The sequence below is a fragment of the Falco peregrinus genome, chromosome 18, assembly GCF_023634155.1.
Source record: "Falco peregrinus isolate bFalPer1 chromosome 18, bFalPer1.pri, whole genome shotgun sequence".
Lineage (NCBI taxonomy): Eukaryota > Metazoa > Chordata > Aves > Falconiformes > Falconidae > Falco > Falco peregrinus.
Genome location: NC_073738.1, coordinates 5,655,924 through 5,679,155, shown reverse-complemented (window position 1 = coordinate 5,679,155; position 23,232 = coordinate 5,655,924). Strand labels below are relative to the sequence as shown.

Below are 23,232 nucleotides of genomic sequence, written 5' to 3'. Positions count from 1 at the left end.
GCATGCAGAGGCAGCTGCTGGGTCCTGCCAGCAGCGCACGTGGCAACAGATGACTGTGGTCAGCCACAACTCGAGGCTGGCCTTACCTGTTCTGTCTTGCGCCTTCACAGAGCAGCGAGCAAGGAGCCTGGCACAGTCAGGACACTGTTTTAGTTGCTGGTTGGATACACAAGCACTGGCTATAGCTACTGGCCCCAGGGCAACTGCTCTAAGTTTGTTTGGTTTTTTTTCTCCCATGAAAGCTTTATTCAGCTAAATATAAAATAGGGTGCTCTGCTATTGAGGATCCTCTCCATGGTCTGAATGCTGCTGCTCTTCTTCCTCCCCTTTGTGTTTTTCCAGTTTTGCCATGAGCTCTGAAAAACAGCAATAGGCAGGATGAGACTCCAGGTGCAGGGGCTGCCCCACACCAAAGCCAGGTGTCCAGGGCCTGTAAACAGCCGCCTCCGCAAGAACTGGGGCAGCTACCAAAAATCACTTGCTGACACAAAGGCTCAGCTAGGAGCTACCACTGTTTGCAGAGTTCAGGGTATCGGACGTTAAGTCAGATAATCCGTCGGTGCGTTACTGACCTGCCAGCTGCACCATCGGACGAGCTGCTGCCTCTGTTCCTGTGGCACATCCCCCCCTACTCACCAGAAGCTACTGACCCTCATTTTGCACCCATGGAGCCACCCAAGCAACGATTAATCTCTCCTGGCACCAAAGGAAGCTCTGCCGGCAGCCAGGAGCTGTGAGCTCCAGCTTAGGGCCAGGCTCAGCACCCAGATATCGCAGGAGCTAGTGCCCTCACTGCTCCAGATGCTCCCACCAAAAGCCCTCTCTCCCACAGGGGCCTGTTACCTTTTGCTGGGTTAAAGACTCCATTGGTTTGCTTGTCACAGACGTAGCAGCGCTGGGATTTGCGATAGTGCTGAAGGGCACAGCTCTCACAGAAGTAGTGCCTACACCTGTACAGAGACACAGATGCCGCTGCGTCACCAGATACAACCATTGTCCAGGAGTTAGTTAGAAATAATTGACTACTGGGGTCCCCAGGAGATGCAAATGTGAGCTGCATGCAGAACTTCTCTGCATCATTGTTCCCATGAAAGGTGTTCCAGCGTTGCTTTGCTGATGTGGAGTGGTGGTACAGAGCCACCAGTGAGCTCTTCCAGGCCTCGGGTACCCAGCAAGACAGCTGGCAGTGTGGGAGAGAGCTGGCAGTACGTGATGGCCACGCTGCCCCTCCCGCCTACTACTCATCCTTGCCAAGCTCTTGGCTTCCTCAGGCTTTTGTTTCTCCACTCACGCAATGCAGCGTGCCACTCAGCAGCCAGGAGGAAACGACGGCGTGAAAACAAAATCTCAAGGTTAAGGGGAAAGATGATGTAATGAGGCAGCATCTGTGGAAATCTAAAAGGTGTCTGGACAACAGGCTTGAGATGCCTTCCAAGGAGATACTCCAGGTGCAGTCATGCGACTCCCTGGTTCTCAGAGGATTTCCTCACCCGCCAGAAAGCCATGGCAGACAAGCAGCAGGTTCCACCCACCAGCCTGTGGGCAGTGTTTGTATTTGCCTCGACAGTGAATGACTAGTGAACTGGATCGACAGCAGATGCTTAGCTCCTCATGCCAAAACCACCACTTACTTGGTGACCACGGGGTTCTTGAAGGAACTTCTGCAGATGAAGCATTTGAAAGGCATATCCTCTTCATCGCTGCTCACCTCATAGTTCTCCTCCTCTGCAGAAGAGAAAGTTAACCAGACTGGAGCAAGAGCAGAGGCAGCCAGACCAGCCCATGCGTGGGGCATGAAATATTAAATATGAAGAGAGCACAGCAGGTGTGATTAAATCTCTGCTGGAAACAATAGAGCTCTGGCATCTGGGTGTTCCTAATGTCAGTAACACATGTAGGACTGAGATATAATTAGGTCTAATAAGCCAGCGTGCTTGTTGCTCATCTCACAGGAGCAAATTCTTTTCTGCCTCACCCACTCACTGCTATAGAGAGACATATCCTCCAGCCCCCTCCTATTTTTCAGATTTTCTTCCAAACCAGCTGCCACCAAACTCTTTGGCTCCAACTGAACAGAGAACACCCTCTTCCCTACAACTGCACAGTGGTTCATGAGCCATACTCAAGGGCCTTGGGCCGCAGCTACTGACACCGTGTGTGAGAAACGATGTGATGTAGCACAAAAGCATCCCACCTCCTGGGCATCTGGGGGGCAGGAGGTGGTCATGTCTCCCCGGCTCCACACAGCTCGCTACTGGGACCCACAGATCAGCAGTGCCAGCCTTTTACAGAAAGCCAGAGGAAATAATTCTCTCTGGTGGCAGTCTGCGACTATCCAGAAGCAGCAGGTTTGCTCAGCACTGTCTGACTGGCCCCAAGGTTACCTTGCAGCAGGGAGTTCCACAGCTTTGGAATAAAGAGCCCTGTCTGTCTAACACTAATTCAACATGGGGCCTATGCAGTTTGAGACAGCGAAGGACCCACTTCATTCTTAGTGATCCAAGGTCCCCAAGTCACATTCATTTTAGGGTATGATAAAAGGCAGGACCTGGTAGCCCCATTCACCATTAGCATAGGGACAGGGAGAGCAGAGGGGTGGTGCCATACCAGTGACTCCATACCGGCCTTCATCCAGTTCCCGTTCAATCTGCCAGCCGTGTTTGTAGTCCGAGCGGTCATGGAGGAATTTGCAGCTGTCTGAGCAACACAAAGAATGAGGAATTAACAGCTAGGCTGTGCAGGGTAAAGCGTTAATAGGACACCTCAATCAGGGGCAACTTGAGCTTTGCCCAGCAGAAGGCAAAACCCGATTGCTTCGCCTCCTGCCTGTGCTCTAGGGCAGCGCTGAGCACCTGGAGCAGGCACAGGATCCCTCTCGGGTCTGACAGTCTGCAGGCATGATGCTCTGTGTGCCACAGCAACAGCTGCAGTGTTTACACATGGGGAGTGGAAAAGCAAACAGGAAATCCCACCCCTCACATGGCCTCAGTGGTCAGAGTACCTGTGGGAATGTGGGCCCCTGGAACATCCCAGGGGTCCCTCCCAGGACTCATAACCACCGATTAGAGGCCACCAGCTTTCAGACAGGCTGACACAAATGACAGGAATGTTACACAAACCAACTCCGCAACAGCGTCACACACCAGCTCTGCGAACAAGGGCCTGTAAAGCAGTGAGTGGACATTCAGCGCCACAAACATGGGATCACAAGCTGGACTGGATCCCTTAGCAGACCTGGCGCAGTACATGCTCAGCTGCAGGCAAGGATCCACTCACCTCCAAAGCCACAGAACCCAGTTTCTTTGTAGTCCTTGCAGATGTCAGGCTGGTAGTCCCATCGCACCGTGGCCCGCAAGTGCTCCGGAGCGCGGATGGGTCCTTTTCTGAAAGGGTGAGAGAAGGCTCAGGCCGGCTGCGCAGCTGTGGTGGAGAAGGCCCCTGGGGGCCTGCTCAGAACCAGGCACCAGACTTGTTAGACAGCAAGAAGCTGGCAGTAACAGCAAAGTTCAAGCCCCACACAGGTGCCTTTGGGGATGGTGCTGGAGCTCCTCCATGGTCCCAGTCCTCTGGGGCTCATCCCAACCTACCTGACCATTCCTGAAGAGGCATTTCCCATCGACGTGTCCTTGGGCTTCACATACTTCTGGTAGTTGTTGATACCACGGTAAATTTTATCATCTTCCTTTCCTCTCAGCTCCTAGGAAAGCACAAAGAAAGGCGATTAAGAATCAGGAAAGCTTCATGACACAAATTAGCTTTCACTACTCTGGCACCAGTCTCCCTTAATACCAAGATAAATAAAGCCCAAAAATTCGCCTATTTGCAAGGGTTGCACTCTTGGCTTCTCAAATTTCCAGGGAGGAAGAGACTCAAACTCTTCTTGGTGTGCAGAAGGTGACTAATAAAGCACACGTAGTCCTGCTGTGGAGCACTAGCTCTTACAGAGCAAAGCTGACTCACCTCCTGGATTTTCTGGCTGCGCTCAAAGATGGCCTGGGCATCTTTCTCCTTCTCTGTGTCCAGTTCATACACTGCTGTGGCTCCCATGTCTTCTGGGCCAACGGGTTTCTGAAAAGCAAGAAGAACTTGTGACAACAGCAGAGAGAAAACCTGTACAAGACAGAGAGCTCTTTGGCTACCTCAAGGTTTGGTAGGACATGGCCTGCTTTACGTTCCACCAGTTTCTACCATGCCTTAGCATCTGCCAGGGAGAAACCCCCATGGGCCGGATCCAGCCCAGTGCTTGCAGAGCCCAGAGTGCTAATTAGCCATTGCACCCAAGTTTTAGCCTGCAGGAAAGTCAGGAAACACTTATCCTTACTTTACTCCTTCACACTCAGCCTCAGCTTAGCTGCAAGCTGAACTCAAGTCTCCCATGTCCAACACTCCAGTCATGAGACCATTCCACCTACAGGCAGGATGTTATGCCTGAACTTTTAACCCAGCTGTGTGTGGTTTGCATTCAGTTTTGACACAGTGATCTGGTTTAGATTCCTCTTTAACGGACTGAACAGACACCTACTCCTAGGTTTTATCAGATCTTCAGGAACAGCTGCATAGAAACCAAAGAATAATTAAAGCCAGCCTCAATTAAAACCGAATCCAACTTAGGTACAAAAACCTTCTGGAGCCCCAAAGCTGTCATCTCCTGTTCCCTTCCCATTCTCCCACAGCAAGGAGGGCTAACAACATGCTGCCCCCCTTGGCAGCAGTTAAAGCAGTGAATAATTACAGCACGAGGTTATAATCATATTAATCTCTAATGTGACAAGGACACCTTGGTCTGACCCTGCAGCTTCGACTGGGGACAGTTAGGCATTATTGCCATTGTATGCAGAGGCACAGACAATAAGGAAATAGGCCTGAAGAGGAACATGTGTTGATACCTACTTTTAATCCTACTTATATCCTGCCCATGCTCATACTAATGGGCCAAACTTCACTGGATCAAGAGGAAAGTTAAGAGAGAAATCTAGTAGGAAGAGCAATCTGAGCTTTGCCCAGACCTTCACAGCTGATTTCTCTCCACTCCAGATGTTAACAGGACACCCAGGACACCCCACCCATCAATCCCAGGAAAAAAATGGCATCTCTGGAACTCTCTACTCCATCACTAGGCTGAAGATGGGACCAGCTCCCAAGTCACCTTGAATTCTTTGCAAAGGAAGATGTCCTAAAACTGAAAACCCGAACCCAACAGCAAGGCAAACCTGATTCAAGTGCTCCCTCTCCTGAAAATTTTGTGCGATGTTGGGCAAGTCCACTGGCAATCTTGGGGTTTTAATTCCCATCTCTAAGAGGGAAAGGCCAACCTTAGGTGGTCTCCTGAGGTTGCAGGGGGCATCAGGAGGATAAACCTAGCACAAGGTGCTTGTCTATTAAGAGGGAAAGGATAAGGAAGTGCACAAATAGATGAAAAGAAGGAATGGCTGATCCCACATTCACAGAGGCAAGTTTTCTCTATCAAGTGTGGGATCTGCCAGTCCCACCCAACCGCACACCCCAGAACCACATCCTGCCCAGTCCTTACCGCCGACCTTGTTGATTTGTAAGTGACTCCAATCCCCTTTGATGGATCCTCCTCATCACTGCTGCTCAGTGCATATGCAGGCCTCTCCTTCGCGCACCTCCTGGTCTGAGGGGCAAGAAGGCAGCAGGTATGAAGGATGGAAGGCTCCAACACCGCATCTGCCCTGAGCTCGGCAGGCCACTGCAGACGCATCTTGGATGGAGCGGTGCCCTGCTGCGGCTCCCTTACCTTCTGGATCATGGGGTTGGGGGTCTCCCGCCGCCGCTCCTTCCGCACCACCGTGCTGGCCTCCTCCCCACTGCTCTCTGAGGGATAAAGCCCAGGGTAAAGGTGTGCCCTGGGCAGCCCCTCAGCCCCTGGGCAGCCCCACAGCCCTGGCGCGCCCACTCGGCCCCACCGCGGCCCCAGGGCAGCCCCTCGGCCCCAGGGCAGCCCCTTGGCCCGGCGCAGGCTCTGCTGGCAGCCTCCTCACTCTGCGGGCCGGGGCCGCCCGCGGGAAGGTGCGGGAGGCCGGCGGGAGTCCCAGGGCGCTGGCCCGGCCGGGCAGAGCCCTACCACCCCTCCGCCACGCGGACACCGGGGTGGCTCCAGGTCCCCCTTCGGCTCCCCAGGGCACCGCAGCGGCCCGGCGAGCCCCGCCAGCCCTCACCCTGCTCCTGGTCGCTGCTGGGCCGCTTACGCCGGCCCCTGCCCGCCGCTAGGCCCCGCTTCTTGAAAACGAAGCTGCAAACGGAGCCCTCGCCGGCCATCTTGCACCGCCTCCCGCGCCTAGAGCGGCTCTGGCGAGGCCCGCGTCGCGCAGCGCCCCCTGCGGGGCGGGAGGGGCGGGGCGCCGGGGCGAGCGGCGCCGGGGGGGAGGGCGCCCCCTGGCGGCAGGTCAGAGGGGCGGGGGGGCGCAGCGAGGGGTGAGGGCCACGGCCCCCTCCTCACCCTGCTGGGCCCCTCCCTCTCCCCCAGGCCCGGCGCGGCCTTCCACGTCGCCATAGCAACGGGAAAAGGCGGTGGGCACCAGCGCCCCCCTGTTCCCCGTAGAGCCCAGCCCCACCTGCGCGGCGCGGGGGGGAGCAGCGGGTGTGGGTGTGTGTGTGTGTGTGTGTGTGCGCGCGCGCACGGGTGTGTGTGTGTGCGTGCACACATGTGAGGACAGTGAGTGTGGGAGCGAGCATGTGCTTCTGTGAGTGTGCATGTGTGCATGTGTGCATGCACATGTATGAGAGCACGTGAGCATGCCAGTGCATGTTTGCTTGTGTGTTTGTGCATGTGTGTGTGGGTACGGGTGTGCACGCAGGCGAGGAGGGGGCCTGGTGCTGCCCGCAGGGGGCTCAGCAGCTGCCGGGGGTCCCCACTGCTTGGGGAGCTCCCAGGGGCCGTGGGCTCAGCCCCAGCTCTGCACTGCCCGTGCCCTCCACGGCTGGGTGCTGGGACGAGCCCCCCGCCCGTACCCCAGGGCACTGGTGGGTGCCAGGCTCGGGGGGCTTGGGCACCCCACACACCTGCCCGATGCTCCCTCCGGCCCCGTGCCCCGCTGGGCGTGAGTGCTGTGACCCCACCAGCCCCGGCCGAGTACGACCACCAGCCGCTGAGCCCCGACCTGCCTGGCCGCGGCGGGTTGTACAGTCCAGCCAAAGTCCTCTGTCATTTGCCCCCGGTGGCCGCAAGCCTTCCCTGACGGCCGCTGCTGGGGCACTGCGGGGTGGCAGAGGTGTGAAATCACATCACTGCCCTCGCCGTGCCCCGCAAACACCGCCATCGCTCCCTCATCCCTGCTCTTTGTGCCGGGAATTACAGACACTGAAGGTCCCTGGCCTCTGCCACCAGCTTGGAGCGGGCCATCACCAGCTGGCGTCCGGCTCTTCCCGGCAGCACCACGCTGCTGAGGAGCCCGACCCAGAACATCCCGTCCTGCACCATCGCTACTGACACCCTGCCCTCTGCGCCATCGCGCCTTCGGCCTCCCCGTAGCCCGGGACGGCGGGTCGGGATGAAGGCCTCAGAGCTGAGCGTCCCCCTGCCTTTCTGCCAGCTCGCGGCTGCCCCGGCTCCCTCCGCTGCAGCAAAGCCCCTCCGAGCTCCCGCCAGGCTTCAGCTATTAATATTTAACCTATTTATTCCCAGCCTATGGCCCTGTTCCTGGGGAACCCCCAGCCCCCCGAAGCCACCTGGCCCCAGGCCCCGGGGTAGCACAGGGGAAACTGCTGGATCCTCCCGCAGGATTTTCCTGGCCCCGCGGAAACCTGCCCCACAGACCCAGCGCCCACCCCACGGCCCCGCTCTCACCTCCAGCCCCGCTCCCACCCCCCAGCCCAGCTCCCACCCACGGCCCCGCTCCCACCCACAGCTCTGCTCCTACCCCACAGCCCCGCACCCACCCATGGCGCCGCTCCCACCCCCCAGCCCAGCTCCCACCCACAGCCCCATTCCCACCCATGGCCTTGCTCCCACCCTGGCCCCACTCCCACTCCACAGCCCTGCTCCCATCCATGGCCCCACTCCCACCCATGGCCCTGCTCCCACCCCCGGCCCACCAGCCCCCAGTAGACTGCCAAAAGCTCGGGGCGCAGCCCTGCCCTGCTGGTGGGTGAGGGGCTGGGAGCACTGGGACCCCCCTTTCTAGCTGCTGCCTGCTTACGTCCTTCCTTGGCAAACGCTTTGCGGCTGGGGGGGTGAGTTTGGGTTTTGCAGACCCTGGAGGGATGGATCCCCCGGGATGCTTGGGATGCTCACAGGGAGCCTCGCATGAGCGGGCTGGTGCCAGGCAGAGAGAGCCCAAGGCCGCAGCCACCGCCTGAGCGAAGCCCACCTGCACGCGCAGGGCACGGGGGAGAGGCTGGGCAAAAGCTAATTACACCGGGCGGGTAATTGCAGGAGGCTGCTGGCAGAGCTCCTGGGGTCAGCGGCGTTAGCAGTGGGGTTGGGGCGGCTGGGGGGGTCTGGGGGTGGCCAGGAGGAGGGAGCCCGGGCAGAGGGGGGCTGGGGGGGCTGAGGTTAGAGGTTGGCTTCACACAAAGGAGCGAGCGGCTGGAAGCCGGTGCGACGCCAGAGCCAATCGCTGGGGCAGAGCGGCGATAAAAGGGCTGGCGAGGCGGCGTGGGAGCTCGCAGGAAGCTGCTCCCGCTCCCACAGCCCCGGCCTCTGCGGCGGGAGAGCGGGAGCCAGAGCGGCCGGCCATCAGGAACGGCCACCGGACCCCCGCCGCACCCACCCACCCACCCTACCAGGGCGAGACCTCGCTCGGCATCGCCGTGAGGACCCAGGCATATGGTGAGCCTTCGCTGGAGAACAACGGGGCCGAGAGGCGGCGGGCAGCTCGGTGGGAGACAATGATGGACCCCGGGATGAGGGGAGTGAAGGGGCTCGGCCACCCCGGGGCTCTGCTCAGCGGCCGGAGAGCTGGGGGAGAAGGCAAGACCGAGAGGTGGGGAGGGAGGGAGGGAGGCAGGCGCCTGGAGAGAAAGGGATGGAGAGGAGGGAGGAATGCAACGACGGGGAGAGCCCCGGGAAGAAGCCCCGCTGGCCAGGAGACACCCAGCAGATGGGGGGCTCGTGCCCCCCTGCGCAGCCCCCTGGGAACAGGTCCCACCCAGATGTGCCGGGAACTTTTTTTTGCTTTGGGAGGAGGCTCGGCCGAGGCGGTCGTGGGAAGCAGATTCAGGGTGGGGGGAGACACAAGGGGGTCTGTTCTTGGCCCTGGGTGGCCTCACCGGGGTCAGGCGGGGGCAAGGCGAGGCTGCCGGAGCTCTGGGACCCTGCTGGGGAGCGATGCTGCAGGACGAGGGGGCAAGCAGCCCCCTGCATGAGCCAGGGGGGCGAGGGGCTGGCACCCAGCGTGTCCTGGGGATGAGAGCGAGTGGGGGCCACGTTTGCTGGGTGCCTTGCAGTGGGCGTCTGGGAGCAGAGCGTTTTGGGGTGCACGCTCCCCGTTTGGGCTGTAATTCCCTCTTTGTTGTGTGCTGCAGTACGTGCTCAGGGGGGCTGGACAGATCCATTTTAAGCTGATCAGAAAGAGCAGAGATGGAAGAAAACCTGTTAGATCCCGACTCCCTTATCCCCCTTCGTTAACACCCGCTAATTCTCAGCGGTGTGTCTCCTGCCTCATCCAGCCGGGCTGTAAACCTTCCCTGTGACAGGTCTTTCATCACTTCCCTGGGGAGACTGTTGCACGACTGCGAGATTTAATAACAACACAAATACCCTGAGCTCTGACATAGCCCTTAGCAGCCAGGGATCTCCCAGGGCTGCACAAAGAAGAGCAGCTCTGTCTTCATCCGGGGCGTGGGGAAGGGAACAGAAGAAATGAAATAATTTGTCCACTGTCACCCAAAAATTAGCAGCAGAGCTGGGAATCAAGCCCAGGTCTCCTGAGTCCCAGCCCAATGCTGTAACTACCACGTTTTGAGCCAGCCTGATCTGTTTAATCCCCTTGGATCACTTGAGTCCAGCTAAGCTACCTTGTAAGTCATATTTTTGATCCATTTTCTGCTGATTTTTGTTCACGGGGTGAGCATCAGTTTTGAAAGAACGTGATAATTCAGCAGCCTGGATCGTGCCTTGGAAACTGGGCTTTGTCCGAAGACATCGTGTGAGGGATCTCGCGGGGAAGACATCTGGTGCCCCAGCCGAGCTGTCGTGCGTTTAGGGCCAGGAGCAGCACATCTGCAGTGTTATTAACGTAGATGAGAAAATAATTGTAGGGCAACCGATCCAACCTGGTCTGAACTGGCTCCAGCGTTAACATCCTTTTTAAAGGGGATTCCTGCAAGAAGGAACTCCCCAGTTAAGAACTGGGGGTCTCTCAGAGCCAGGCCTCCGCAACGTGACTGGATGCATCTTTTTTATGCAGCTCAAAACTAGGTTCCTGGCCTTTTTTGGTCAACAGAAATCCCACGAGACTTCTCATTAGGGAAGGGAGTTCCTCTTCTGGTTTCCTTCAGCAAGGCAGCCCCGTGAGCCTACAGCTACCCCCTCCAGCCCCACATGGCTGTGGAATTTTTCTTTTCCTTGTCGCCCATCCTCGGGTTTTGCAGGGTTGTTGTCCATTGTCAGGCAGCTGCCATGTTCCCCCAGAGGTGGCTGCCTTTCACTTTCCAGTTAAGTCATTTTTATCTGCCATCTGGGGGTGTTGCGGCGCTTACCTAGCTGTTGGCAAAAGCTCTGGGATGGAAAACAATAAATCTGGGTGAAGGAATTATTGCAATCGGTATTAAGCACACTTTAGACATATTTGCCACTCCTCCAGGGTGCCCGTAACCTCTCCATCTGGCCGGCTCAGGGGGTTCCAGACACAGGGAGCCCTGGCAGAGCCCCGGATCCTGCACCTGGCTGCATGGCGTCTTGGATGCTAACGGGGAGGATGGAGCTGAAGGCAGGGCAAAAGACCAATCTTTTGAGGGATTCAACCTATGAATACAATTTTGGTGGCTTTTTTTTTCTTTTTTTTCTGGACAGCAAACGCAGGAGGATGCAGCAGCTCTTGCAGGGGTGGTGTGGGGGCAGTGAGTGAGGGCAGTGACCGTGGAAAGTGGCTGTGCCGTGTTTTGGGGTGCCTGGAACAGGGCTCCCTCCTGCTCTTGCTGTGTCTGCAGATGGCGAAACAGCAGGAGCTCTCAGGAGAGGCTCTCGGAGCTCAGGAGATGGGCTAACCCATGTAGGAAATGCCAGTCCAATGTCTGGTGTTTTACAGGTGATGTTCCACCAGAGGAGATAAGCCAGCACCACATTTACAGGTTATGCTTGGGGAAAAAGGAAATTACAGGCAATTACTGTTCCATTAATCAGAGTACAATAGAAGGTGAGTTTCCAGAATAGCTTTTGGAACAGTAATCGAAGACATGGTTGGGAAACAGAATAAAATGCGGTGTGGTTTTAACATAGATCACATCAGTTTGGCTCCATATCTTCCTCGGCAGCGATAACTGATTCCTGAAACAACAGGGTCTTATGCACCCGGAGCGGGGGAAAGCCCCTGATGCAGTGCCCAGGGAAATGGTTGTTTTAGGGGGGGACAGGAGAGAGGATAGGGAAGAGACGGCAAAATGGAAGGAGGATGCTCAGCTGCTTCCACAAGGAAAGATCGGGGGGATTGACCTTGTTAGCAGTCCCTCTAGAAGTCAGGAGATCTGCGCATGGTGAGAGACAGCAGCTCAGCGACCAGGGAGATGAGGCCGGTGGCCCAGCAACGCTGAAGGAGAGCTGTGCCAGAGCAGGCACCGGGGAGCTGCAGGGAGCTGCAGGGACCTCAGCCAGAAGGCATGGGAGAAGAAAGAGCATCTGGGACTCCTGGCAGAGGTGACAGAGGAAGAGCACGCCAGGCCAGATGTTTTCGGGGGTGTCAGAGAAGTATTGGTACCAGCACCCAAAGGTCAGATCTCCATCAGCGTGGTGCACCCAGGGCAGCTCACCCACAGTGGGCCACCAAGGTGGCTGCAGGGGCAGAGAGCCCACCTTGTGAGAACAGACTAAAATGGGTTGGCTTCTGCCAAAAACAGACAAATAAGGAATGCGATTATTCGTTATTAATCTCACTAAGAGGTAAATATTATGGTGGGAGAAGAATGAGGAACATAATGCCAGTAGGATGGTACATGGATATACATTTATGAGGAAACCAGAAGCTGAGGTTTCCAGGTGGAGCATGGTTTATGGAAGACCCTATGGAAAAACCGAAAGGAGAGGGAAGGAGCATGAAATGCTGTTTGCCTACTGTGCTTGTTTGCACCAGGTTTATATTGCACCAAATTAGTGCCACGCTGTGGAACTTCCAAGTCTTTCTCCCAGCGAAGCTGTTTTGCCTGATGTCCAGCCTGAACATCCCAACCTGCGGCTTTTTAGCCTTTGCTGCTCGCGCTGTCGTCTGGCACCGCTGACAGGGGTTTCACTCTGCCCGGAAAAGAGGCGCTGCTCATCCTCCCAGCGGGCTTTCTGCTGTGTCTGCCCGCTCTGCCTGAGCTCCGAGCGAGACAGGAGATCCCAGGGAGCAGAGGCTCCCTTCAGACCATGGTTTTTAATGGATGCCATTAACCATGGCCACGCTCCCAGGAACGGGCTGCTCCGTGCTTCAGTTTCCACTTCTGGAAAATGGATGAATCCCAGCAGAATCCTTCTGCCCGGTCTGTCCCCTCGCTGAGAGGCAGGGGCTGGGGACCAGCCCAGTCCCCCTTGGCCCTGGTCCTTCCAAGGCCACGCATCTCCTCCCCAGGGCAGGCAAGCCGAGGCAGGGGCGAAGGTGGGAGAACAGAGTGGGTGGGCAGGGGTTTCCCTTGGGCTCCCTCCTCGCTTCTGCGGGTCCTGCATTGTTGCCCTGACAAAGACAGCCCTGTTCCTCCCCACAACTGTTCCTTGTCAGCATCCCTCAGCATTTCGGCTGCAGATTTCCTGCCCACTGGCAGCCTGTCAAGAGGCAGGCCGGGCGCAGGACGTGGATGGAAAGCGGATTAGTGGGGCAGGCTGGTGGAAGGTAGCTCTGCGCCGTGGGATGCGCGCAGGGGCAGGTTTGTCTGGTGGGGCTGCGCTCCAGAAACCTGATGAAGAGGGTAGTGGTGGCTGCAGAAGTGGCCCAGCTGCTCCTGCTGGTGGTCTACCCTGTGTCAAGCCAGCAGGGACCTGCCCTGGGTCCCATACACTGCTGAGGTCAAGGGGTTGGCTCGAAGCCACGCAAGGAGCCAAGACCTGAAGATGAATTAGGGTCTTCCATGGCTAGAGCTGGAGCCACTACTGCTGGGCTCACTCCGCCATCCTCCCCCAACCGCATCTCACTGTCTCTTTCCACACTGGAGAATCCGAAGCAGTGCTGGGGATGCCATGTCCCCTTCCCCAGCGGTGCTGTGCCCACTTCTGGTGCTGGCCTGTTTGACGCCGACTCTGCATTGGGCTGTGTCTCATGGTGCGGGCCGGTCGCCAGGCCCCAGGGTTGCAGTGGTGGGGCAGCCGGGCAGGGAGCCCCCTGGTTCCCAGGCTCAGGGGTCGGGCTCTTCCCGCTCCTCTCCACCTCCTCCCCACGCACACCTGCTGGGAGAGACCACGGGCTGGGGTCAGCGGCCGCCCCATGCGTGCGGGCTGCACCGATCCTGCACACGATCTTGGGGCCGTCGGTCCCCACGGCAGTCGGTGCAGCCCGCGCTTTCCAGGGGAGATGCTGGGTGTCCCCCCGAGGTGCGGAGCCCCTGCCCGTGCCTCACCGGGTGGCTGGGACACACCGTGTCCTCCCAGGACAGAGGAGGAAGGGGCCCACGTTCCCCACGCCGCGCTTTGCCTTCGGGAAAGCCTCCGGCAATGGTGCGGCGATCCCAGCGGTGAACACACGCTTCACAGGGTGGCTGATGGGAACCATATGGCAGAAAGGGGCCCCTCGCCCTCCGCAGTCACGCTGCTGCCCGTGCCGGAAACCCACCGGCTCCGGAGGGGCCTTGCCAGTGCCGGGCGGGGGCTGCCGGGGGCAGGCTGCTGCGGCGGGGGCAGCCCGGGTGGCCCCGCTGCCGAGGGAAGCAGGGAAAGGCTCCCGGCCCCCATCCTGGCTGTGGGAAACGCGGCGCTTCCAAGGTGGGTCGCTGTTGGGGGGATTGGGGAATTTCCTGAGCGGGGCAGCCCAGATGCTTCCCTCTCACCACATCTGCCCCCAGGCTGAGCGGGGAGGTGAGAGGGGAGGTGAGATGCTGCTGGGCAGGAGCTCTGCTGCCGAGTAGCAGCTGGGATGAAGGCTGCCTTCCTCACCCCACACTGCTCCCCGCTCAGTGCTGACAGACAGACGTAGCACCTCTATGGCTGCTCGCGCGTGTCCCCTGCCATGCCAGCTCCAGCCCCAGGGTCCTGAGTCCAACACCCGCTTGCTGAGACCACCACGAAGGTCTCCACATGGCACCAGCAGCTGCTGGTGGTGACCTGGGCAGGCAGAGCTGGGGGTACCAACTCTGGTATCCCACGGGCTGCGGTGCCACGTCCCTGGAGCTCACTCTGCGTCTGCCACGCTGTGGCCACCAGCACTGCCATCAGAGGCTGCTCTGTCTCCCTGGGTAAACGGCACCAGCCCAGAGCCCTTGGTGAAGGGTCCATGTTTTCATTCACACCAGCCATCAGATGCTCCCCGGAGGAGTTGGCAGAACGGAGGCTGCAGGGCAAAGGGCTTGTCCTGCCCACCTTGTCCTGAGACAAACCCCTGAAGCTGCTGGTTGTGCGACCAGGAGAGGACAGCCCCAGTCCTGCTCTTCCCGGGCTGTGTTGGTGGCTGAAAGCCTTAGGGAACACAGGCTTGGAGAAGTCAGGTCCACCAGTTACAGTGCCAGCCTCTACCATGGACACCTGGGTCTGGCTTGCTTGCTTTGTCACAGATGCCGCCTGCACGCCCCAGGGTTGGCGAGCCCCCTCCGCGCGCTGGGGGCTGCCCTAGCCGTCGTCAGGGCTTCGTAGCATTAGTGTGGCAGCACGTCCTTAAGCAAAGCTGGTGCCACTGGGGTCCCTGCACTCATGGAGGCTTGTGTTGACTGCCTTGGGCTCACATCCCATCCTGCGAGGAGGAATGACCCTTGGAAGAACGACGACAGCAGCTGGGAGCCTCCTAGAAACCCTCCTGTGGTTTCTAACTTGTTCTGTTTCCCTTATCGCTTCAGCACACCCTTCCCCTTCGAGATTTCTACTCTCGCCTCCCGTCCCTCGGCAGGAAGGACGTTTAGCAACTTCTACTCACATGCCTGTAGGGCAGCTCCACCAGGGGAGCTGGGGCTCGGAGCGCGGGCTGGGGGCGCAGCGCTGCCGGCAGGGTACGGGGTACGTGCACGGCGGGGTGGCAGGGGGGAGGTGGGGGGGTGGAGAGGATGGAGACCTGGAGATGGGGCTGGCTGGAGAGCACCAAGCCACGGGGCAGGGTAAGTGGGATGGCATGGAGGGGAGCAGGGTCTGGGGGCAAGAGAAGCAAAGGAGCAGACAGTAGGTGGAAGGAGCCGGGGCGCATGTGTTTGTGGGGAAGGGCCGGGGGGGATGATGGAGAGACTGGGGACACCAAGGGCGAGAGGGTGGCTGGGGCAGGGGAGGAAGATGAGCTGTGGGGGAAGAGGAAGGGAAGCCGGGGTGGAGAAACGTTTGTGGTGAAGGCAGGGGAGAAGGTGCAAGGCAGGTGGAAAGGGGGAGGTTGTGCATCCACATTAGGGGTGTGCAGGGGGCAGGGACGCCAGGTCCTCTGGGTTCCTCAGGCTCCCCTCGGGGTCCGCGCTGGCTGTAGGCACCGTGCAGGGCCCGGAGACATGCGGGGGAAGGTTCCATCCCAGGGGATGGTGGGCAGAGGGGGGCTGTGGGCTTGGGACAGGAGCCCCCACCCCAGGGCTGCTCCTTGGCCGGCTCTGCCCCAGCCCCACGCACCAGCCGCCAGTGCTGCCGGCCGCCCTCGGCGAGCAGGAAATAACAAGCAAACCGCAGAGGAGACGGAAATGATTTAGGTAAAACAGAGCCATATTCTCAGATGAGGCTGTGAAACGTTTGCGAGGAGGGCCGGCCAGCCCCCGGGGCGGCGGGGGGAAGCCCAGCTCCCCCGCCGCCGATGCTCAGGACCGGCAGCAAAGGTCTCAGCTCTGAAAGCAGCCACCCGTTTTGGGTGCTTTGCTGGGCTCAGCGCCAGCCTGGCGTCAGCCACTGGGTGTTGGGACTGTTTGGGCAGCCAAAGAGCCCCCAAGACCCAGGTGCCATGAGATCGGCACAGTGGGGCTATCCCCTCCCCCAAGCCCTGCACCCCAACCTCCCGCCCTGGGGCTTTGTCAGGGTCTACCCTCGCCTTTGGGCAGCAGGGAAGTTTTTGGGGTGACAGTATGAGGATGAGAGGTTTCAGCAGGAGAAAGCAGCCCCAGACCGGCGGGGGGGTGGTGCTGGTTTGCCAGCCCCCAGCACATCCCTGTTGTTGCAGAGCTGCACAGCCACCCCCTCGCCCTCCTGCTCTGCTCTGCTCCCCCCTCGGCATCATTCGGTCACCCCACAACTCTGCCTTGAGCATGCAAAACAGTCTTATCGAGCCTCATCTTTTACGGGTGTTCTGAAAGTAAGACGTGATGGGGAAAAAACCCTGAGGATCTGTCAGTGCCTTTTCAGCTAATTTTTACCAAAAGGGGTTATTTGCAATGCTAGTGGATTTTTTTTTTTTCTTTGCATTGAAATTGGCCTGAGATCTGTCAGCCTCATCCTCCCGGGCACTCGGCATGTCACGCAGAGGCCACAGCCTCCGGGTCTCAGCCGAAAGGCGACGTGGGCTTCCCAGGGAAGACAGAATCCCCACCACTTGCTCTGCTGAGCCGTGATCCGCTCAGTTCAGCAAGGCTTTTCTGGGCTAAAATTAGACTAAAGTCACAGTCCTTGCTCCAGCAACACCAGTCCTACATTAGCAAAACACTGGGTGCTGGTTTTGCTGCCTCGGCAGGACAGCAGAGTTGTAGTCTGGGGGGTGCAGCCTTGCTGCCAACGGCTTGGCCATTGCCCGGCCATTGCCGTCCACGCGTGGGTTTGGAGCAGAAGCCGTCACATCACCTTCTGCTCGTGCTCCTGGCAGCCCTCTCCCATCCTAGCCCAGTATCTTTGCATGGGACCAGAGCTACTGAGCTCAGTGCCCCAGATCATCTGCCAGCTTCCTGACACTACGCGTCATTCCAGACCTGCACCTCCTGTCTGGTGTGCCTAAACCTCTTGGATCACTCCAGAAACCCCCAGACCAAAGAGGCGGCACTGACCCGCGGAGGAGGCTTTGGGCATGCTGCTGCCACGCACCAGCTCCTGCAGAGCTGCGCAGCCGCCGCTGTCGGGGTGATGAAACCAGCCACGCTCCTGTTGACATTTCCTTTCTAGGTGTTGCAAGAGGTCTGTCTTAGACACCTCCTCAGGGAAGACCAGCTCACCAGCTTCAAGCTCAGGATTAGATAGACGGAGGAGGGGAAGGAGCCATGTTCCAGGCCACGGGACCCGCCAGCCCACCCCCAACTCATGTACGTAGCATCCCCTGCGGGTTGTATGGGAATTTCAGCCTGGGGTTTGGTTCTCAGGGATGGAGGGTGGTGTACGGAAGCTGTATTTCGGGCCTGACATTTTAGGGTGATCAGAGGCACGGTCACTGCTACTCAACCAACAAAACTGAGGACAGGAATGTTCCAGCAGAAGGTGCTGTTTGCTGAGCGCATTGCAACGCCAGCGCCCCGGCTCCAGTCCGTACGGAGCTGCTCACCCTGCTCTCGTCTCGAGTTGCCGTGTTTGTTTGTGTTTCCATGGCTTTCTGTGATCACAATTGAGAGCATGCGAGCTGCTTAGGATTGGAGTGATCGGAGATGGAAAAACATAAAGGCTCAAGAACATCTCCTGCTGGGACAGGATATGGCCCTTCCCTGAGGGAGGATATATCAGATATGAAATAGATAGTGTGCCTGATCGGAGCCAGAAGGCTGCCGAGAAGTGACGAGCAGCAGTGGATTGCCTGTAGCCTTGGGAACGGATGTATTCCAGCTCTGAAGAGGCAGCGTTTTCCTTAGCTCTGGTCAGCTGAGCCTGGAAACAGCGTATTAAACCCTATCCCCAGGAGAGCACCTGCGGTTGTTTTACCAGTGCCAAGGGATGCAACTGGTTTTACACGGGCTGAGCCTCCTCGCTGCCCATGTCCCTCTGTTGATTTTGGCTCACTCCTCCAGCCTTGTGGGAGTGAGAGGAAAATCACGTCCCTGACCTCAGTCAATGAGAGCAGCTGGGAAACGTCCGAAGAGCAGCTCAGCGGAGTGCGAGTTTCCTGTGCGTCTCTTAGACGAACTCTTTCCAAAAATACAAAGGAGAAACGAAGGGGAAGGACAAGGCAAGAGGAGCGGGGATGGGAGATCAGCCTGGGGGCAGAGGGAGGGGACAGTGCTGGCCAAGCAGGGCCACACCAGCAGCAAGAGGAAGGACAAGGAGGCGGCGGGGGGATGCTCTAGGGTCACACTGCCCCAGTGCTGGGAACAAGCCGCGCAGAGGGCGAGCCAGCCTGTGGGGAAGCAGCCCTGGCTGGTCCACCTGGCTAAGAGTGCATCTACCCCTCTGATCCTGACTGTACGCAAGAGGGGAGCATCTTCATCAGTGCGAAGGCAGGTGAAATACTCGCAGGCGGCTGAGTGGGACCCAGCAGGTGCCTGCACCGTCAGCTGGGGAGGACGCAGGACCGGGGGGCGGCACAGTGAGGCAAGCGGTGGGAGGGGATTTTTGGGGAGATGAGCTGCTGCAGCTGCAGATGGGAAAGCATGCGCCGAGACTGCTCTGAAATTCTGGGGACAGAGGTGCAGGCCCCTCGGTGCCTGGGTCTCTTTGCCTTATTGCTCCTGCTGCAGCTGCAGCGCCTGAGCAACGCCTGCCCCAGCGAGCTGCAGGACCGGTGGAGCGCATCTCCGGCTCCGAGCGTGCCCCTGCCCCTCTGCGGGCACCCAGAGCCTGTGGGGCCTCAAGGAGCTTCTCCGTCTCCCCTGCGTGCAGTGGCGTGGCGGGCTGAGAGCCGAGGAACTCAGAAACAAAACATCTGCTGAGGGGGAAGCAGCACAACCACAACGTGCTGCGGGAGGACGAGGGGCACCCCAGTTACACCCTGGGGGAACTGGCAGTATAGCACCCTCCGACTGCAGGTGAAGCCCCCACTGGCAGCATTGCTAGAGCCTTGTGCACCTCCAGCAAGAGAAGGGTTGATCATCACTCTCCAGCCCCGTAGGGGAAACGTTGGCTGGAAGGAGCAGGAGCAGCATCTCGCGCTGAAGCAGCGTTGCCATTAGTAGGTGCATAAGCCAGGAGGTGACGATTTGCTGGTGCAGGCCACAGAGGTTTTGCCAGGGGCTTGTGCCACAGCAGCTCAGCAAGCCCCTTCCCCCTCCCTGCCAGCCAGAGACCACCCCCCAGGGCTGTGAAAGTGGCTCTTGCTGTCCCTGAGGGGCCATGCCTGGCTGTGGGTCCTGATCCACGCGTGATGTTGCGCTGGGTAGCCCAGGACAGCACCCAGTGCCTGCAGATGAGAGTGGGAGAGTTGTCACCCTGGGGCTGTGCCCTGCGGCACCTGTGCTGTGACACCCGCTGGACCTGTGCTTGGGTGCTACCAGCAAGAGAGATCTGCTGCACCTTGGCCACGGAAAAGACAAAGCCACGTCGTGCTCCTGTGTCTGAGACGGAGCCTCCGCGGGCGGTGCTGAATGGGAGAGCCGGCTGCTCTGCCCCGCAGCCTGCTGGGGCCCAGTTCCTCCTCTGCAACATGTCTGTGGTTTATTCCTCTTTTTCTATTTTCCTTTCTTCCTTCTCCTCTTCTTGGGAAAAGCACCATGGCGCAGGAAGTAACTCACACATAGGGACCTGATGGAGTTCACGGCCCCTGGGCCAGTGAGTTCAGAGATGGCCACCAGTTGCCCATGATGGCCGGGCAGGGGCTGCTGGCGTGCCCCAAGGTCCCTTGCAGTGGGGACCTGCACTGCTCCTCCCCAGCACAACTCAGCACCAGGCTGCTCAGCCCTGGCTCTCACTTTGATTTCTCTTCTCCTTCCGTTCTTAGGAGGCAAAGAACAATTCAGGAGGCAGCACGGTGCAGCGCTCCAAGGTACCGCAGTTTTACCATGTCCTAGTGGTTCACAGCGAGGTAGGGAGGACCAAAAGCCCGCGGCTCAAGCACCAATCCAGCCCAGCACCGGCAGTGCGGTACAGGGACGGCGAGGGGAGGTGGGGCGGCTTCACACTGACCGATGCTCCAGCGAACGGCAGTGTGGATATTAGGGGAGTGGGCTGCGGTGGGAGCCAGGCACAGTGTATCCCCAACTCCTTCCTCATCCTCTCTCCCTTTGGTGTCCCCTCCCCCAGTCCTTCAGCCTGAAGGCGCAAGTGAAGGAGATGTGCACTGCCTGCCAGAAAACCGTCTATCCCATGGAGCGGCTGGTGGCGGATAAATTCGTCTTCCACAACGCCTGCTTCTGCTGCAAGCACTGCCACACCAAGCTCAGGTGAGCCAGGCTGTGCCCACGGTGCTGCCCAGCCGGGGTGGGGGAGACCCTTCCACGCAGTGCCCCCACCTGCCCACCACAGCCCCTCCACTGGGAGCTAGAGACCCCCAGTCTGCTCATCACAGCAAAGAAAGTAAAAAAAGGGCTTATCTGCCCACCCCGTCCTAAGTCCCAGCTAAAGCCCACCCGGCGTGGAGGAAGAGCGTTTTGCCCTCGAGAGCAGCCCCAGGGTGACATGGAGCTGAGCCAGAAACCCCCGAGGTGACACGGAGCCCAGACTGAGCCGTGCTGCGGGACCTGCCTCCCCCAGAGCCTAACGCGACCCCTGGCAGCCCCCTGCACCCCGAGCCGGCCGGAGGCAGCACTTGGCCCTTTCTCAGGGTCCCCTCCTGCACGCTCCCCCCCTCTTCCCTCCCCTTCCCGGTGCCCCCAGCCCCATCGCTCCCCCCGCCTGCGGCCGAGCCCCCTGCCCAGCTGACCCTGCGCTCCTTCCCCAGCCTGGGCAGCTACGCGGCGCTCCACGGGGAATTCTACTGCAAGCCCCACTTCCAGCAGCTCTTCAAGAGCAAAGGCAACTACGACGAGGGCTTCGGGCGCAAGCAGCACAAGGAGCTGTGGGTGCACAAGGAGGTGGAAAGCGGGACCAAGTCGGCCTGAGCGGGGCCAGCCGACCCTTCCCTGGAGCCCAGCAGGGAGGCACGGAGCGCTGAGCCAGGGCTAACTGAGCTGATGTAAAGCAAAGGGGACGCAAGGGCCTGGAGGTGGGAAGGCAAGGGGGGCAGCCCAGCCCTCTCCGGAGGATGCTTGGGGGGATCCCACAGGCTGTAAGGACAGGGCAGCAGCGCCGGGGTACAGTCCCCAGCCCTGGAGCCCCCTCGCTGCAAGCCCCTCTGACCGACGAGATCAGACCAGGGGCACTCGCCCCTATGGGAATCCCAGCCCTGTCGGCACGTTTCAGGCCTGCCACCGTGGGAAAGGAGAGGATCCGTGGGCTTAACCCAGCCCGTGAATCACAGCGGAGCTCCCCACTCCTGCCACACCGCTCCTGCCTTGCTGGGGCTCTGAATAAGGAGGGTCCTTGGTTTACATCAGCTCAGTTCAGCTGGGATTGTTCAGCCTTAAGGATGCTGCCCTGCACCTGTTTAACAGTGTCTGTCTTTTTTATATTTGCCTTCGATTGGTACGTTCCGCGCTGAAGCCGGGCACGGCTGCTCTGCGCGCAACACCGCGCCATGCGCTCTTTTATTTTTGTAATACAAGGTTTCCGAGCCTTCCCTGCCTTGTCCTCTGTTCCAGGGGGTCCAGGGCGGTGGGAGCAGTGGCCAGGTCTGCCTCTTACTGCCCAGTTACCATGGAAAGAGCCTCTGCCTGTGATACCCCTGGATACAGGTGTGCGGTGCCGTGACTGAGGCAGATGGGGGCTTGGGGGGCTGATTTCACTTTGCGCACCGGCCTTACTGCCCCGTCAGCTGCACAGCTCGGCTGTGACCCCACACCGGCTTCCACGTGGAGCCCGGACCACCCGCACAGGGAATTCACTGTCCTGTGCAACAGACCCACCGCACTGCCCTGCGCACATCCCGCGCCTTCCTCGCTCCCCTGCCGTACCCACAAACACTGTGCCCTGCGCTGCAAGCAGGTGCTGGCTCCGATCGCCCTGCAGCCGATGTGAGGGGCAGGGTGGGCATCACAGCCGGGCAATACGCCCTCTGCTCTGGATCAGCCCCACCTGCCGAGCTGCAAGGTTTGATAGCCCAGCCCGTACAAATTAATGAGCCCAACAAGACCTGCCAGGCTGGAGAGCCTAATGCAGGGAAAGCAGGTGAGTTCGTTTTTAATTATTACTTACCTCCTTCCTCCACACACAATTTGTAAGACTAGCTTGAAAGGGTAATAAGCATTCAGGAACCCCACAACTTTCCAGTACTGCAGGAACTGGGCTTGTCAGAGCCCCCCACCCCCAGCACAGAAACAGAAACCAGCAGCCCCCCCCCCCAGCAGAGCTACAGCCCCTGAGATGGGCAGCGGAGCTCCTGTTCCATCACTGACGGGTACCACCAGCCCCCCCCGAGCGCATCCTGCCTGGGAAAATCCAGACACCACCACGAAACCAGGAGCGAGGGATTGAAGAGGGGAAGAGGTGGGCAGGGAAGTCCCCAGGTGTCCCAGGGGGAACCGATGGTACATGCAGGGATGTGCCCCTAACCCTGGTCCCTGCAGCACCCCTCCCCCCTGCCACTCCGGGGGCTCTGGGTGGGCACCAACAGCCGGGCAGCATCGGCACAGCTGCCCATGCTGGCAAAGCTGGCTGCACTCCCACCTGGTGCCGGGGAGGATACCTGCTGGGTGACCCCCGGAGCCTGACATCCCTCTGTTGGACACGTTATTTCTCTTTTTTAATTAAGGCCTTACGTCTGCTCCTCTGGGCGGGGAGCACCCAGGCTTTGCACTGCCCCACGCCGCAGGGGCTGCCCGCAGGCAGGGACCCCCACCGGGCTCCCGGCCAGGTTCAGCCTCACCAAGTGCTTTTATGGTCCCCACCATGGTGCAGGTGCTGCCTCAGCTCCTCACACCGACGGGCGGGCACCAGATTTACCCCAGGACAAAAGCCGCTTCCTGAGCAGCCTGCAGCGGCTCTGCGGCGAGGGTCGAGTGATGCTGTTGGGGTTTCAGCCCCTTCCTCCCGAGGGTCAGCTTAGAAAATGAAAGCAGCCTTCTCCGTTTCGCTTCCTGTTTCTTGCTGCTCTCGCTTCCCGA

General features: G+C 59.3%; 2 protein-coding genes across 5 annotated transcripts; one reads left to right on the top strand and one right to left on the bottom strand.

Moving 5' to 3' along the window:
• Positions 1-213: 213 nt before the first annotated feature.
• RNF113A (ring finger protein 113A) lies at positions 214-6,336 on the bottom strand. The gene is made up of 10 exons (XM_055790163.1): positions 6,180-6,336; positions 5,759-5,835; positions 5,531-5,635; positions 3,961-4,068; positions 3,588-3,697; positions 3,277-3,383; positions 2,608-2,697; positions 1,632-1,725; positions 844-950; positions 214-356 (listed from the first exon to the last, which is right to left on the bottom strand). The coding sequence occupies exons 1-10, from the start codon at positions 6,277-6,279 to the stop codon at positions 277-279; spliced, it is 978 nt and encodes a 325-aa protein (XP_055646138.1). The 5' UTR covers positions 6,280-6,336; the 3' UTR covers positions 214-276.
• A 2,309-nt stretch (positions 6,337-8,645) lies between these two features.
• On the top strand, positions 8,646-21,749 carry LIMD2 (LIM domain containing 2). 4 transcript variants are annotated; one of them, XM_055789999.1, is made up of 5 exons: positions 8,646-8,791; positions 17,342-17,478; positions 20,034-20,078; positions 20,336-20,475; positions 20,973-21,749. In XM_055789999.1, exons 2-5 carry the CDS (start codon positions 17,437-17,439, stop codon positions 21,130-21,132), a joined length of 387 nt encoding a protein of 128 aa, XP_055645974.1. In that variant the 5' UTR covers positions 8,646-8,791; positions 17,342-17,436; the 3' UTR covers positions 21,133-21,749. The 4 variants fall into 4 exon arrangements, with proteins under 4 accessions (XP_055645974.1, XP_055645973.1, XP_005235888.1 ...); XM_055789998.1 differs by lacking the exon at positions 8,646-8,791 and adding an exon at positions 13,940-14,065; XM_005235831.4 differs by lacking the exon at positions 8,646-8,791 and adding an exon at positions 15,133-15,286.
• The last annotated feature ends 1,483 nt before the right edge of the window (positions 21,750-23,232 follow it).